Here is a 13,923-nt window from a genome sequence, read left to right on the forward strand (position 1 = left end):
ATCTTTTTCATTTTATTTACATATGAATAAAAAATTTAAAAAAATTGGTCCGCACTTTCGCATTCTATATATATAAGTCAAGAAAATGGGTTGATGCATTTCAAAAATTCTCTTTCTTTTTCTCTCGGTCACTAAATTTTCTTGTTATTTAAATCATTTTTTATTAGTAATAATATAGATTCAATTATAATTAATTTTGTAGTTGGAGTACATATAAAATATAATCACCTAATAAATATTTTTTAGATTAATTACTTTATGTACTTCTTATGTACTCTTATTATAAAATTAATTATAAGTGAACATACATTATATTCAAATGTTTGTACTGTAAAGTATAAAGTTTGTTTGTTAATTTACTATTCATACACTCAATTTTTTTTTGTCTCATGTTCGTTATGCTGTAAAATTTACTGCCATTCATATCCTAAATCCTCTCTAGCGTCACTCACTACTTATAAGCATATAATGGAAGTTATTGTAGTCTTGTGGATGCTAGAGGAGTTGGCGCAAGAGCTAGCAGAGGAGGTGTAGGAGCTGTTGCGGTGCAGTAGCTGTTATTGGTCTGGAGGTGTAGGTGTAGAAGGCCACGTTCAAGTCCAGCTATTTTATGATTGTACAACAATATATGTACGTGCAAGAGAGGAGGAAGAGCAGTGTCATTGCTTCGCAGATTTGAAAATCAAGAAGGGTCATGCCTGAGAGCATTATCTTATACAGATGTGTTTGTTATTTAGATGATTTTTTATTAATAATGATGTAGGCTCAACTAAAAATAATTTTGTTTCAAGAGTACATAAAGAATACATAACTTATAACTAAGGTGTAGGCTTTATATACTCCTTATGTACATAAACATAAAGAACACTATTTAAAATCTACAATGGTATACCAATTTCAAGAAATGAATAATTGACAAAATTTATCAATCATAACAAAACTAAGTTCTCAAAAAAATTTTAATTGAACACAGAAACACAGCATAACAGAACACAGAATACATAACATAACAGTAAAGAATAAACAAAATAGTACATTACAAGAATATATGAATAATACCGACCTTAGTTGGTTAAAAAAAAACGACGCGTCAAAAGAGCCCCAGATTCAAACTAGTTAAAATCTTTTTAAAACCAAATCACAGCCCACAAAATGAAAAACAACTATCTGGAAACATGCTAAAATAACCATTTAAATAGTTTTAACTAAAGGACAACAACAGTCAACTAATCTACGTGTCATTACATGCAAAGGTCCACACAGCGAGCGAAAACTACTACGCTATTTAAACCAAACTTTTGCAAACCTTTCTGCGCTAAAATTATTTTAATATCAGACATCTAGAACAATAGCTTGTTATGCACGTTCCGGCAAATTGAAATTGTAACAATTGATTTCTTCACTTTGAAAAATCAAACAACAAAACAAGATTCATCGCATGTAATTCCAGTAATAATAGAAACAATTATAATAACAAAAAAAAAATTCTTCTCACTCACCTCCGGTTGTTTAACAACGACACCTGCGACGGAAAACACGGGGGCAACCACACTGAGTGCTGCCGGCGTCGGAAGAGGTGCGCGCTGGAGGGTGAAACGGGGGGTCTAGTCGCGCCGAAGGTGGGTGAGACTCGGTGGTTTGGAACGACGCTGAGGAAGGGTGAGCCGCGGTGTTCTGGTACGGCACTGAGGGTGGGTGACCCGGGGTGTTCCGGTACGGTCTTGTTGCAGGGTGAGCCACGGGTGTCCGGTGACGGAGGGCGAGCTGCGGGAGACACGCGAGGGAGGCTAGGCGCGAGAGAGGCTCGGCGCTGATGCCAGGTTCCAGACCACGCGGCGGGAGACGGTTCAATGTTCAGCTTTGAATGTGAAGGGTTTTGTGGGTAAGATTACGGTAAGTGAAAAAATGGGGATTGGAAAAAATTATGATTAGGGATTAAGTGGTGGTGGTTATCACAAAAATAAACAGCACTTTTGGAATTAGGATAAATATGGATAATTTTGATTTTTAATTCATATTGAGCCAAATAAATAGCCCATTGTACACGTTGTATAGATACCCTATTGGCTCCCTAGCGAGATTCTAACCATAATTAAGCAACTGGAGAACCTGCAAAAGTTGTCTCCCTTAAAACAAGTGTTTTCTGTGTATGTGTAGAAGTTGTCTTTTGTATCTGATCACGGGTCATTTTTTTTGCCCCTTATCAATAAGTTTCTATATGTGTAGAAATTTTCATCAATTTACACCATAACAAAATCCTTTTTTTATCCATATAATCATTCTCACTATCAAATGAACTTGAACAAGGAGACTCATATTGAAGCGATCTCCATACTAGTATCAAATTGTATAATTTCTCACTATACCATGACTTAGAAAATCAAATTCTACTTACTCATGAGATTTTCTAAGGCAATTATTTCATTTAAAACATGAACAAAATAGCTCTTTAACACGTATCCTATATTACAAAATAGCTCTATTCTTAGTTTGCATCCAATACTTGTCCATTGAATATATGACAAGTTTAATATACCTAGAAGTAACATTAACTAACTCGTTGATAAACATAACCATAAGGTACTAAAAAAACTCAACATATTTATAATTGTAACGACCCAACTCCTGGCACGTCGTAACCAATGCTAGGCGCTATTATTCAACTTATCTTATAATATCTAGACTACATATGTTAAGTATATACATATAAGCCTGTATCACTTATTGAGATCGTGTGTTAGCCAGATATAAGAGATAAGTTTAAGTAATTAAAAATACACAGCATACATATCTAAATGCAAGAAATATCATGTACTGCCCGTAGGCTCAAATTTCAAGCATCATAATAGAGTTTGACATAATACGTTGACTGCTTGTTTATGTATACCAGACTTATATACAGACTTATATATATATGATAACTGTGTATGTACGAAAGATATTAGTCCGTTAAAAATCTATACAAGGTGAAGACAAAAGACTACTAAACTATTGATAGATGATAATTGGAAGAACTCGTCCAGTGGTGCAAGAAGTCAATCAGACACACCTGTGATAATTGGGGACTGTTATCTCGGAGGCATCCCCCCAAGGGTTTTTGAACAGCTCTGCTACAGAAGAGGTTGGTGGGGCTGCAGGCATCGGTACATCAGGAATTGCTTGCCAGTACTCTGGCTGATGAAGCATCAGAGACTTTGGCTTGTGTTCTGCCATGTGCGGAGGATACAAAGGAAAATGATAATGGGTTTCCGCTTGGATGAAGCTCGGATAGCGGAAAATCGTAATGTATGTTCGGGCCAAACTCTAAGCTAAGAATACAATTTGCGAAGGGTCGGTTCGAGAGGTAGTAGGTAAGGGTATGTGGACCACCCTAGATTATTGTGTCTCCCGTCACTAGATCCACATACTGTCCGAACGCTGGGTACTCAAAGAAGATTACGCCTGTTCCCATCTACAAAACGTGAAAAATTAGGAGGTGAGAACCTAAAGTTTCCAACAGGATACTAAGCAGGAAAACTAAGGAGTTTTGCAGCCTAAGTTTAGGAATTCCCGTAGTTACGTCAATAAGTCGCGCAAACAAGTACAAGCACAATTATATAGCAAAATAACAATCACAAGTACAAGTATGTAGTCACAAATACAGAGAAATGTATCAGCCAAGTATGATGCATGACTGGTCTTATGTATGCCATAAGCTCATGCGTCGGTTGACTACTCGCAACCCGATGTTACCCAACCCTAAGTTCGAATATGGTTAGTCCACTGTGTACAGTCATGGACAGGTGCCTCATGAATTTCAATAAACCGTATAGAATCGCGACACTAAAAGAAATGACTCAAAGATGTGCTCATAGCAAGTAATGATCCATATGGTGGATGTCACAATGTTCATATAGTCACTGGCTAAGCGGAATGAAAATTTGCTCTACTAGACAGCCACTAGCACCTTAGGATCTATATTTTCTCTTCGAAACACATCTTATGAAATTTTTTCTAAGAAACTTCTCTACCCTTAGCCTTTAATGACTCTTGTGCCCGATCTATTTTCTCTGAGTCTCTTAAATTTTTTGTCACAAATTATCACTTTATCCATAGTTTTTTTGAAGTACAAAGAGCTCAACACCGTCAGGTGGAGCATTGGAAAATAAAAACCAGATACACAACACGTCAAAGACCTCAAAGAACCTAGTGACCCCGAGTCATCTTCGACATTACCATCAACAACTACAAGGTGCATCCCCAATCCATTCATCAGAGAGGCTAAAAGACCTGCTTATAATGTCCACTACATCTGATGCCTGATCTTTGAAGATTCTGGCATTCCTTTCTTGCCAAATTGCCCAAATAACTGCAAAGAACCCAATAAACCACCGCTTTCGATCCATCTTTCTCCCTGAAGCGTTTGTCCAACTTTCAAAGTGTTGCTTTAGAGAACCTGGCACTGTCCAAACCCTTCCAAGAACAAATAGCCAAGCACACCACACCTGCCAAGTGAACTCACAACCAAGAAATAAATGAAATGCAGACTCTACAGATTTGTAACATAAAACACACATATCATTATTCCGGTCAAGGACCCCTAATCTACACAGGCGGTCCTTAGTCGTCGCCCTGCCAACCAACATAAACCAAGCAAATAACTCAATCCTTGGTGGGACGAACCCTCTCCAAATAGTGCTAGTGAAGCTATAGCTCTGGATTTCCTCCGGAAGAGTTTCCGCTTGCAGCACCTGCACAAAGGAGTTAGTCGAAAAAATACCTGACCTATCAAACTTCCACACCACACTATCCTCTCTCTCATGTATAGGCCTCACTGACCGTATCCTCTCATGAAGTTGGTTTACAAGCTCCAACTCCCATTGTAATAACTCTCTCCTCCATTGAAAAGTCCAAACCCACTCCATCCCATCCCAGAACCCACAATCCCCTATAACAGATCCAGTAAGGTTTGAAACTGAGAACAGTCTTGGGAACTCATCCTTCAACGCTCCACTAGGTAACCATCTATCCTCCCAGAACCGGATTGTTCTGCCATTTTCCAGCTCCATAGACAAGCCGGTAATCATCTTCTCCCTCACCTGTGGCTCCGAGATTTGTAAACTGCAAATGTCCTTCCATGGACCCCCTCGTGTAGGCACACTCTGAACACTAAGCATCTCAGATGGATTCATGTGATTACACGAGCACACTACTTCCTTCTATAAGGGACAGTCCTCCTTTGAAAATCTCCACCACCACTTGAACAATAATGCTGCATTGCGAGCCACCACATTCCCGACCCCCAGCCCACCTTCCTTTTTTGGAGCCATCACTAAATCTCATTTCACAAGCGGCATCCCATGCCTCCCATCCTCTTTACTCCACAAGAACCATCTTTGTAGTGAAATCAACTTCTCTGCCACTGTCTTAGGCATCTTGTATAAGCTGAGATAGTAGATTGGTAGACTATTGAGAACAGACTTAATGAGAACCAGCTTACCCGCTTTATTGAGTGTCTTTGCTTTCCACAGACTAAGCTTTTCTTCCACCTTATCAATAACTGGTTTCCATGTCTTCACAAGCCTCGGGTTTGCTCCCAGAGAGATGCCCAGGTACCTGACTGGTAGCAACGTCTCCTTACAGTCCAGCAAACTACACATCCTCCTTGTCCAACCTTGCTCATGACTGGAATAAAGCTCGATTTTTTAAAGTTAATACTCAACCCAGACATCACCTCGAAGCAACGCAATAATCGTTTGTAGTTTCTGATAGTGGCCTCCTCAGGAGGACAGAACATGATAGTATCATCGACAAACTGCAAGTGGAACAGCTTAATGTCATCCCGGCCGACCAAAAGAGGCGCTATACGACCATTCCTCACCACCTCACCAATCATTCTATGAAGAACGTCAACAACCAGTACAAACAGAAAGGGAGACAGAGGGTCGTCTTGTCGAAGACCCCTTTCCATTTTGAACGGTTTAGAGGGGGACCCGTTTATAAGAACCGACATTGATGCAGAACATACACATTCCTTGATCCATTCTCTCCACCTGAGTCCAAACCCCATCTTATGCAACACAATATCCACAAAACTCCACTTCACTCTATCATAAGCCTTCTGAAAATCCAGTTTAATAATTGCTGAGCTCTTTTTTCTTGCCTTCAGCCAATGTACAGTTTCGCAAGCAATTAGTGCCCCATCATGAATTTTTCTGCCCTTCACAAAGGCACTCTGAGTCTCCTCTACTAAGCCAGGCATCACCTTTCGCATCCTTCGAACCAACACCTTAGAGATGACCCTGTATACACAACCGACCATACCAATCGGCCGGAGATCTTTTATTTCTTTCGCGCCCACAAACTTCGGTGCCGACGTCACCCAAGTAACATTTGAATCCCTCGGTAGAGCAGCTGATTGAAAAAATCCCATCACAGCTTCAGTAAACTCTTCCTACTTCTCCCCAACACTTCTTGATGAAATTCATATTGTACCCATCACTGTCCGGTGCCTTCGTTGACCCACTGTCCCATACTGCATCCTTTATTTCTTCAACCGAGGGCAACGACTCTAGCTCTGTTGCCTCTGCCTCACTTAGCTGTTTTACCAGCCCATCACGGAATCCTATAATAGGCGACGTCTCCTGATGGTACAAGCTCTTGTAGAACCCGCGAATAGCAACTTTGATCCTGGCTTGATTCCATACTATCCTTCCATTAATCATTAAGGCATCAATCCGATTGTTCCGCCTCCGTGCTGAAGCTAGATTGTGGAAGTACCTAGTGTTACTGTCCATCTCCTTTGCATGCCTGGACCGTGACAACTGCGTCCAATGTAATTCCTTCCGCATATACCATATTTTACAAGAGCTTACAAGCGCCTTCCTCCTTGCTTCCATGGTCCCGTCATACACTCCATTGCTCACCAAGTCGTCCACGTTCTTAATCTCCTCCTCAAAACGTCTAATCCTTCTTTCCATGTTTCCAAAGTTATCTCTATGCCATTTGCCAAGCGGAACCGTGAAAGCCTTCAGCTTGTCTATGAACTGTACATCACCGATTCTCCTCCATTCCTCCCTTACCATCCGCAGGAACCCCTCATGAGTAAACCAGGAGTCCAAGCTCCGAAAAGGTCTCGGGCCCACCTTCACCCGCGTGACATCCACAATCAGTGGGCAATGGTCTGACAAACCTCTAGGTCCTCCTTTATGCCTTATATCAAGAAACTCTTCTACCCACTCCAGGCTAACCAGCACCCTGTCAATGCGACTGCACGACTGGCCTCTGAACCATGTGAGCATACGATCAGATAGTGCAAGGTCTACTAGCTCCATCTCCTGCATCCATGCTTTAAATTCTACTGCAGACACTGGTAAGGTAGAAGCTCCTCTCCATTCTTCCACTTGAGTGATCTCATTGAAGTCTCCCATATAACAAAAAGGTACTTGGTATAACCCAGATAAGAAGCTTAACTCCTCCCACACAGCAAGCTTGTCTTCCCTTGTGTGTGCAGCATACACTAAACAAAAAGCACAACGGAAGCCATTTTTTACCAGTACACCCTCCACACACAGGAACCTATCTCCTTTATAACAGTTGTTCATCATAAATACCAATTCATCCCACATCAACAGTAGACCTCCTAACGCACCTGCTGCACCAACAACCTCCTATTTAACTGCATCATGTCCCCACATTTCTACTACATCAAATTTAGTCATAGCTGTTTTCTTAGTCTCTAACAAGCCTAGCATATTCAGATTAAATTTTCTCCTAAAGTTCTTCACCATACTCACCTTACCAACTCCTGCCACTCCCCTAACATTCCAAGAACTAAAAATCATTTTAACGCATTAATACACACCTTTTTTCGATTTTTCGGCCGACTCCTTCTTGCCTTCTCCTTCTGTTTAGCCAACTTTTTCTTCCGAGCTATCGCCTCATTCTGCGCTTGAAGGATTGCCATAATGTCGTCCTCCTCATTATACTGCACTGCCCCAAACTCCACGGCAAGCTCCCAAGCTTCCTTATTTTCTTGCATTTCCTTCGCCCATTTACTTTCCGAGGATTCAGAACCCGCCACACTTCCAGCATCCCAGCCATCAGCCTCTGTATCCTTCCCTGTGTCCTTGGTGCCATTCTCAAATGCTGTCTCAACTGATTGAACCACCCCTGCTCGTAAAACTGGTTCGCCATTTCTCAAACCCCTTGTCACCACCCTGTTCACCTTGCCCTTCTTATTACCAGCACTTGGTTCACCTAGGCTTATGGCATTACAAGCAGCATCCCTCGAGACCACCTCCCCATGACCACCCGATCAATCCCATGGTTTCCATCACGCCGTTCAGCCACCTGCACATCCCCCGGCCGCGAGTTGACCTCCTCAGGCGAAACGGCGTTTCTCCCGCCTCTCCATGGATTAATTCTCGGGCCACCTCTATTGCCCCAAACACCCCGTCAGTAACGAGGACATGCTTCGCCAGTGACTCCATCCTTCTGTCGGCAAGCAGCAGCCTTTGAAACCGACCGCCCTCGTTCCCCGCTTCCTGGCTCGCTCTCCCACCTTCAGCCGTCACCACCGCCACGGACTCTCTGATGCCACCCCCCATCGCAGGCAAACTCGCTGCAGTACCCACATTACAGCTACCTTCACATAACTTGGCCCGGTCCACGATCGCATCATCAGCGCCGCCCTGGTCCTGCCCTCCTGCGCCGTCACTCGCACCCTCAGCCACAGAAGTCCCATTCCGAACCCTACACTCCGTATGCGCCTGGTTCCCTGTGACTCGTATGACCGCTGGCCCAGAGAGCGTTAGACCGTGTGGGCCTTGTGAATGCAGGCCCAACCGAACATCCTTGTCAACCGGTAGTAGAATAGGGGCTCCAGAACAAGTGAGAAGCTTATTGGGCTTCTCAGGGCCCAAATCCCTTCTAGCTGCACTAGTGACGTCTTCCTCCACTCCCATATCTTTCCTAATGTAGTCGCAGGATATTGTTCTCTCAGAATTAGTCTCCAAATAGTTAGCAGGGGATCCCGGGATATCAGCATTATTCCTTCCGGCATTAACTCCCTCAGTAACCAACCTTTCCAATTTCGAATTCAAAAAGCCGTTACTCAATTCATTCAATTCTTCAGGAAGAATTACAATTCTATCCTTTTGCTGAACTTCCTCTCCACTCGCCGGTACCAAATAAACCGCCTCAGCCTCCAATCCCGGCCACTTTTCCTGGCTTCGCCCACCGCCTAGGTTACATGCATTATTCCCAGTTGCACAAGCACTTGACAGGAGGCCCCGATTTCCTTCCGAAGCCTTTTTTTTCACACAGTCCCCTATGCTATATTCACTCCCTGCCACCTCAGTGACGAAGACGTCAAATCTTGTCTTCCCTACCAGGACATGAACGTATTCATGAATAGGCTCAAACCTATACGTATCGATCTGCACACGTCCACTGCGAAACGACATACAAGACTTTGCAACATCGTCACAACTAACCACGTCACCCCACATGCTACCAAGCTTACTAAACGTATCTTCTGACCATACCTGCAGTGAAATTCCAAAGCACTCAAGCCACACTCGTCGCTTATCACATCGCACGCGTTCCTCCCATCGGCAAACGCTAGAGAAGAACCGCAAGAGACCATTCATAATAGAACCCAGCGATTCGTCCAAACTGCACACGCTGTCAAAGGTCAGCACTGGCTTCCCCCACATAGATCTCCTTCCCTCTTAAGCGCATGTGATCCATCTCTGAGATTGCTTTCAAGGCCCCTCCTTTTGTCGTATAGCGAATGAACGCAAACAGATAAACAACACCATTTCTCGACTTCCGTGAGAGGTATATGTCATCGATCCGCCCTGTCCACGAGAACAACTCAAACAATTCTTTCTTCGAGATATCACCTGGTAACCTATCCACAAATACGGTGAAAGAATCCTGTTCCAATCGTAGATACTCTTCTCGATTCCAAACCCTTGGATCCTTACCCTACTGTTGTAGGGGTCTAGTCCTACCCTGCCCGGTGTTTCTCCACCCCCCCTCTCTCTCGCTCTCTCTCCCTCTCATGAAAGCTGAGATTTTACTGAGATTAAGTTTATGACCATAGTACTTTATGAAATTTTCGTTTTGCCCCTTATATACCCACTTTTCTTTAATTATCTTCCTTAGGTTTTATAATGATGCTTTTATTTCTAAAATTACTATTTTACTAATCTATCCTCATATTTTTGCCAAAAGACTATTTTATCCATTAGCTAGTGAGTTAATTAATCGTTTTACGTCTTATTTTCTATCAAGAATTTCTATTATACTCCTGAGTGTTTAAGTAATGCTCTTAGCCCTATTTCGTGCCAAAATTACCAAGTTAGTCTTATTGCTCTTTATTTACTAATTTATTTCTAAAATTTTTAACTAATGCCTATTTTGCTCTTTATGAGGCAAAAGACTATATTATTCTTAGACACTTATTATGATTTTATTAGTTTTTTCTATTTACCCTTTTGACTTTAAACTTGCTAAAGCTTTTGCTTAAACTCTAAATTTTATCTTAATCACAATGCAATCTTAGTTCAATTTCTTTATATAATTATAATTTTATTTTTAATATTTTTGAGATCACAATTGTAAGTCTAATTTGTGTTAATTATATGTTTGTCTCTTTTTTTTTTTCATCTAATGACCGATATATTTTTAGTGGTGTATCGTACATTTTTCATAGGACTTAAAAGTATAGGAAGGTTATCAGGTGTACCAGAAATATCGATATTCTAGTTGTTTTAACCGTTGATCTGAATTATAAAAAATATATATAATATATATTAATTAAAATCAACGGGTAAAACAATTGAAATACCGATATTTCTAGGTACAGCTGATAACTTTCCAAAAATATATTATCATTCTGTAACAAAATTAGGCCTTATTATTCTAGATACTGTGTTGATGGAAGAGGCTCCAACTGAGATTTTTAATTTTGTCCTCTTACACATATTTTGAGGCATCAATCATAATTAGAGGCAATGTTACCTTTAAAAGAAAAATTATATATGTTATACTGTGGAAGCTACTAAACATGATACATTATTTTATCCCTACAAAAAACTTGAAAACTTCTAATAATCTCCTTTAATTTATTATTAGTAAAAACAAAAAACGCATACGATCATGTTAATAAATGATATCTGTATTTTTTAGAATTATCGTAAAAAAAATAATTGATTGATAAAAAATATTACATAATGTACATTAATAATCAGTCATTATATATTTATATATGAAAAAAGTTTAAGGACTAGTATAATTTATTATTTTTAGTCAATACTGTATTTTTAGCTATCAGTCTAATTTATTTAGTATAATAATCTAACAATATATTTTTAGTCTACACTTTTAAATATTAATAGTTCTCTATGACTAATTGATAATTATTTTTTATATACACATGCCTAGCATGATTGTAAAAGAAGTAGCACGATAAATTATATGATATTCATTTTACCTTAATTATAGCAGCAGATTACTTCGCTAACCTAGATGGATTTGAATCTCTTAAAATAAAGAAACCTGAAAATTGATTGATAATTTGAGAGGGGGAAAAGATCAATTATTGGATCCATAATTTTCATTGCAATAATCTGACAGTAACTAATTATAATTAATTACCATACCCGCGGCCAGCTCACCTTATCCCTTAACATTCAATATCAACTTTTACACTAGATTTCAACTCACTATATTATTGTTTTCTGACTTGGTACAAATCTGGCAAAAACCAAGTTTTCGTGTCGTAATTAACTTAATTATTCTTGGTTAACCTAACAGTTAACACCACTAGTTATAAGGGCAGGCAGGAACATAAGAGTAAATGGTCAAATTTATCGCTGAAAAAAATTTATTTTTTAAATTAGTTATTGAAATTTTTTTAATTAAATTTATTTTTTAAAAATTTTAAATTAATTATATTAGTCATTTTATCATTTTAGTTACTAATAATGTCAAAATTTATTAATGTGGCATGTTAAATAATACTACAGTGACCACGTTGACCACAATATATATTTAGTAGTCTTAATTGACTATTAATATAACAAGTTTATACAATTAGATTAAATTAATTCTAAATTAAAAAGGACTTTAAAACATTAAAATCTTTTAAGTTAGAGTTGATTTAATTTAATTTTATAAACTTATTATAATATTAGCAGTCAAATAGAATTGTCAGGTGTGTACTGTAGTATCATTTAACGTACTATATCAACAAATTTTGACGCCATAAACAACTAAAATAATAGAAAAACTAATGTGATTAACTTAAAATTATTGAAGGACGAGTTTAATTAAAAATATCTTTCTAAAATCTATTTAAAAAATAAATAATTTTTTAAGAACGAAATTAACCATTTACTCTGGAATATAAAATAAGTAATTAATTAATTTACAGCAGCGTAGCATTAACTAGGAATGATTTTTGGTTGGATTCCATGAGCAAAAAATAAACTTTTCCCCTACCCATTAGTTGGATATAAGTCATGTCCCATTTTCAAGTTTATATGGGTAATTAATTGGATGGTATCTTTGTGCATGCATGAATAATAGTGCATTTTAATTTCCATTAAAATTAAAAGTTCAAATTATTCCTTCTCAATGATACTCTTCTAGGAGGATATTAAAGAAGGGAATATCATACATCATACTTGGAATGAATAAGCTTACACTCAATAATAAATTAAATTCGTGTAGGTAGTGAAGCATTTCTTTTTCTGTTGTTCGATCACACTTACGTACTCATTCATAAATTGGGACATTGCTTTATCTTTTTTTTCTTGCTACTTAGAATTTTATTTAATCTCAAATAAGTGTTTATTTAGAAAAAGCTATATAATATCAATTAATTGTTTTATTAATAGTTCTATTAAAATACTAAAGAGAGAATAGAAGAGACGAGAGAATAAGTATTGAAAAGGAATCGTTAATAAAAATAATTTTGTATAATAATCCATATAATTTATCTAAAATAAATTTTAATTTTTTAATCATGCATACGCATAATTCACTTTAGATATTAAATTTATTTAAGATTAAAACAGTAATTTTTTTTTTGTGACTAAAAAATAGTAATATTTGATTGTTATGTAGTAAATATGAAGTGAAGAAAGAAGAATAATGGGTAAATATAAATGTTACTGAAAAACACATAATTAAATGTTGATGAAAGAATATATATGATGCCACATATACTATTCGAATCGAACATTCTAGAATATGCTTCCATTCAAGTTGGTGTTGGATGCTGCCTATGTTGTTGCTACTTGACCATATCTCGTGAAATTAATTAATTAATAAGTAGTGCTACGTGTTAGAATATAATTAGGATCAATTAGAATTATTTAGTATATCTGAATATTTATTATAGAATATTACGTCTTTATTATTATGATTCTCTTAGTTCCTATAAATACCCTTCTATATTGTATTATTCCAGACAACTTGAATAAACAACTTAAATAGACACACAAATCTTTTTTCCAGTTTAGTCTCTTGTTTCTAACACTACGTATTTTACAATGAAGAAGATGTAGAGTATGCTGAGCATGTGATTCCCAAATCTTTATTAATCTTTTTTTTTTATTGTATGTTTAGATTGATGTTAGCGAAGGGAGTAGAATGAAATGAGATTAAAAAAGGGTGGGATGGAGCTCAAATTTATTTCCATTTTTATTGTTGGGATTAAATAATAATTCAATTCTAACCATTTTCAAATAAAAAAAAATATAGGTAAACAATTTTTAATCAGTCAATTTTAAATAATTGTAATTAATAATTAATAATTTTGTATTTTAAAAAAAATAAATTTTAAATAATCACTAATTGATTACAATTTATTAGTATAGAATATAGTTCAAAAATATTTATTGATTTATTGTTAGTTAGATTCTTGTT

General features: G+C 37.7%; 2 protein-coding genes across 2 annotated transcripts in view; both read right to left on the reverse strand.

Annotated features, from left to right (window-relative positions):
• LOC110270819 overlaps window positions 1-3,213 on the reverse strand; it is a 6,834-nt gene extending 3,621 nt beyond the window's left edge. The window contains exon 1 of the mRNA XM_021120251.1: window positions 3,050-3,213. Coding sequence (XP_020975910.1) covers window positions 3,050-3,213 — 164 coding nt within the window. The remainder of the gene's footprint in view (window positions 1-3,049) is intronic.
• On the reverse strand, window positions 4,218-5,171 carry LOC107635806. The gene is made up of 3 exons (XM_016339370.1): window positions 4,819-5,171; window positions 4,589-4,730; window positions 4,218-4,484 (listed from the first exon to the last, which is right to left on the reverse strand). The coding sequence occupies exons 1-3, from the start codon at window positions 5,169-5,171 to the stop codon at window positions 4,218-4,220; spliced, it is 762 nt and encodes a 253-aa protein (XP_016194856.1).

This window comes from Arachis ipaensis, chromosome B04 (assembly GCF_000816755.2).
Source record: "Arachis ipaensis cultivar K30076 chromosome B04, Araip1.1, whole genome shotgun sequence".
NCBI lineage: Eukaryota > Viridiplantae > Streptophyta > Magnoliopsida > Fabales > Fabaceae > Arachis > Arachis ipaensis.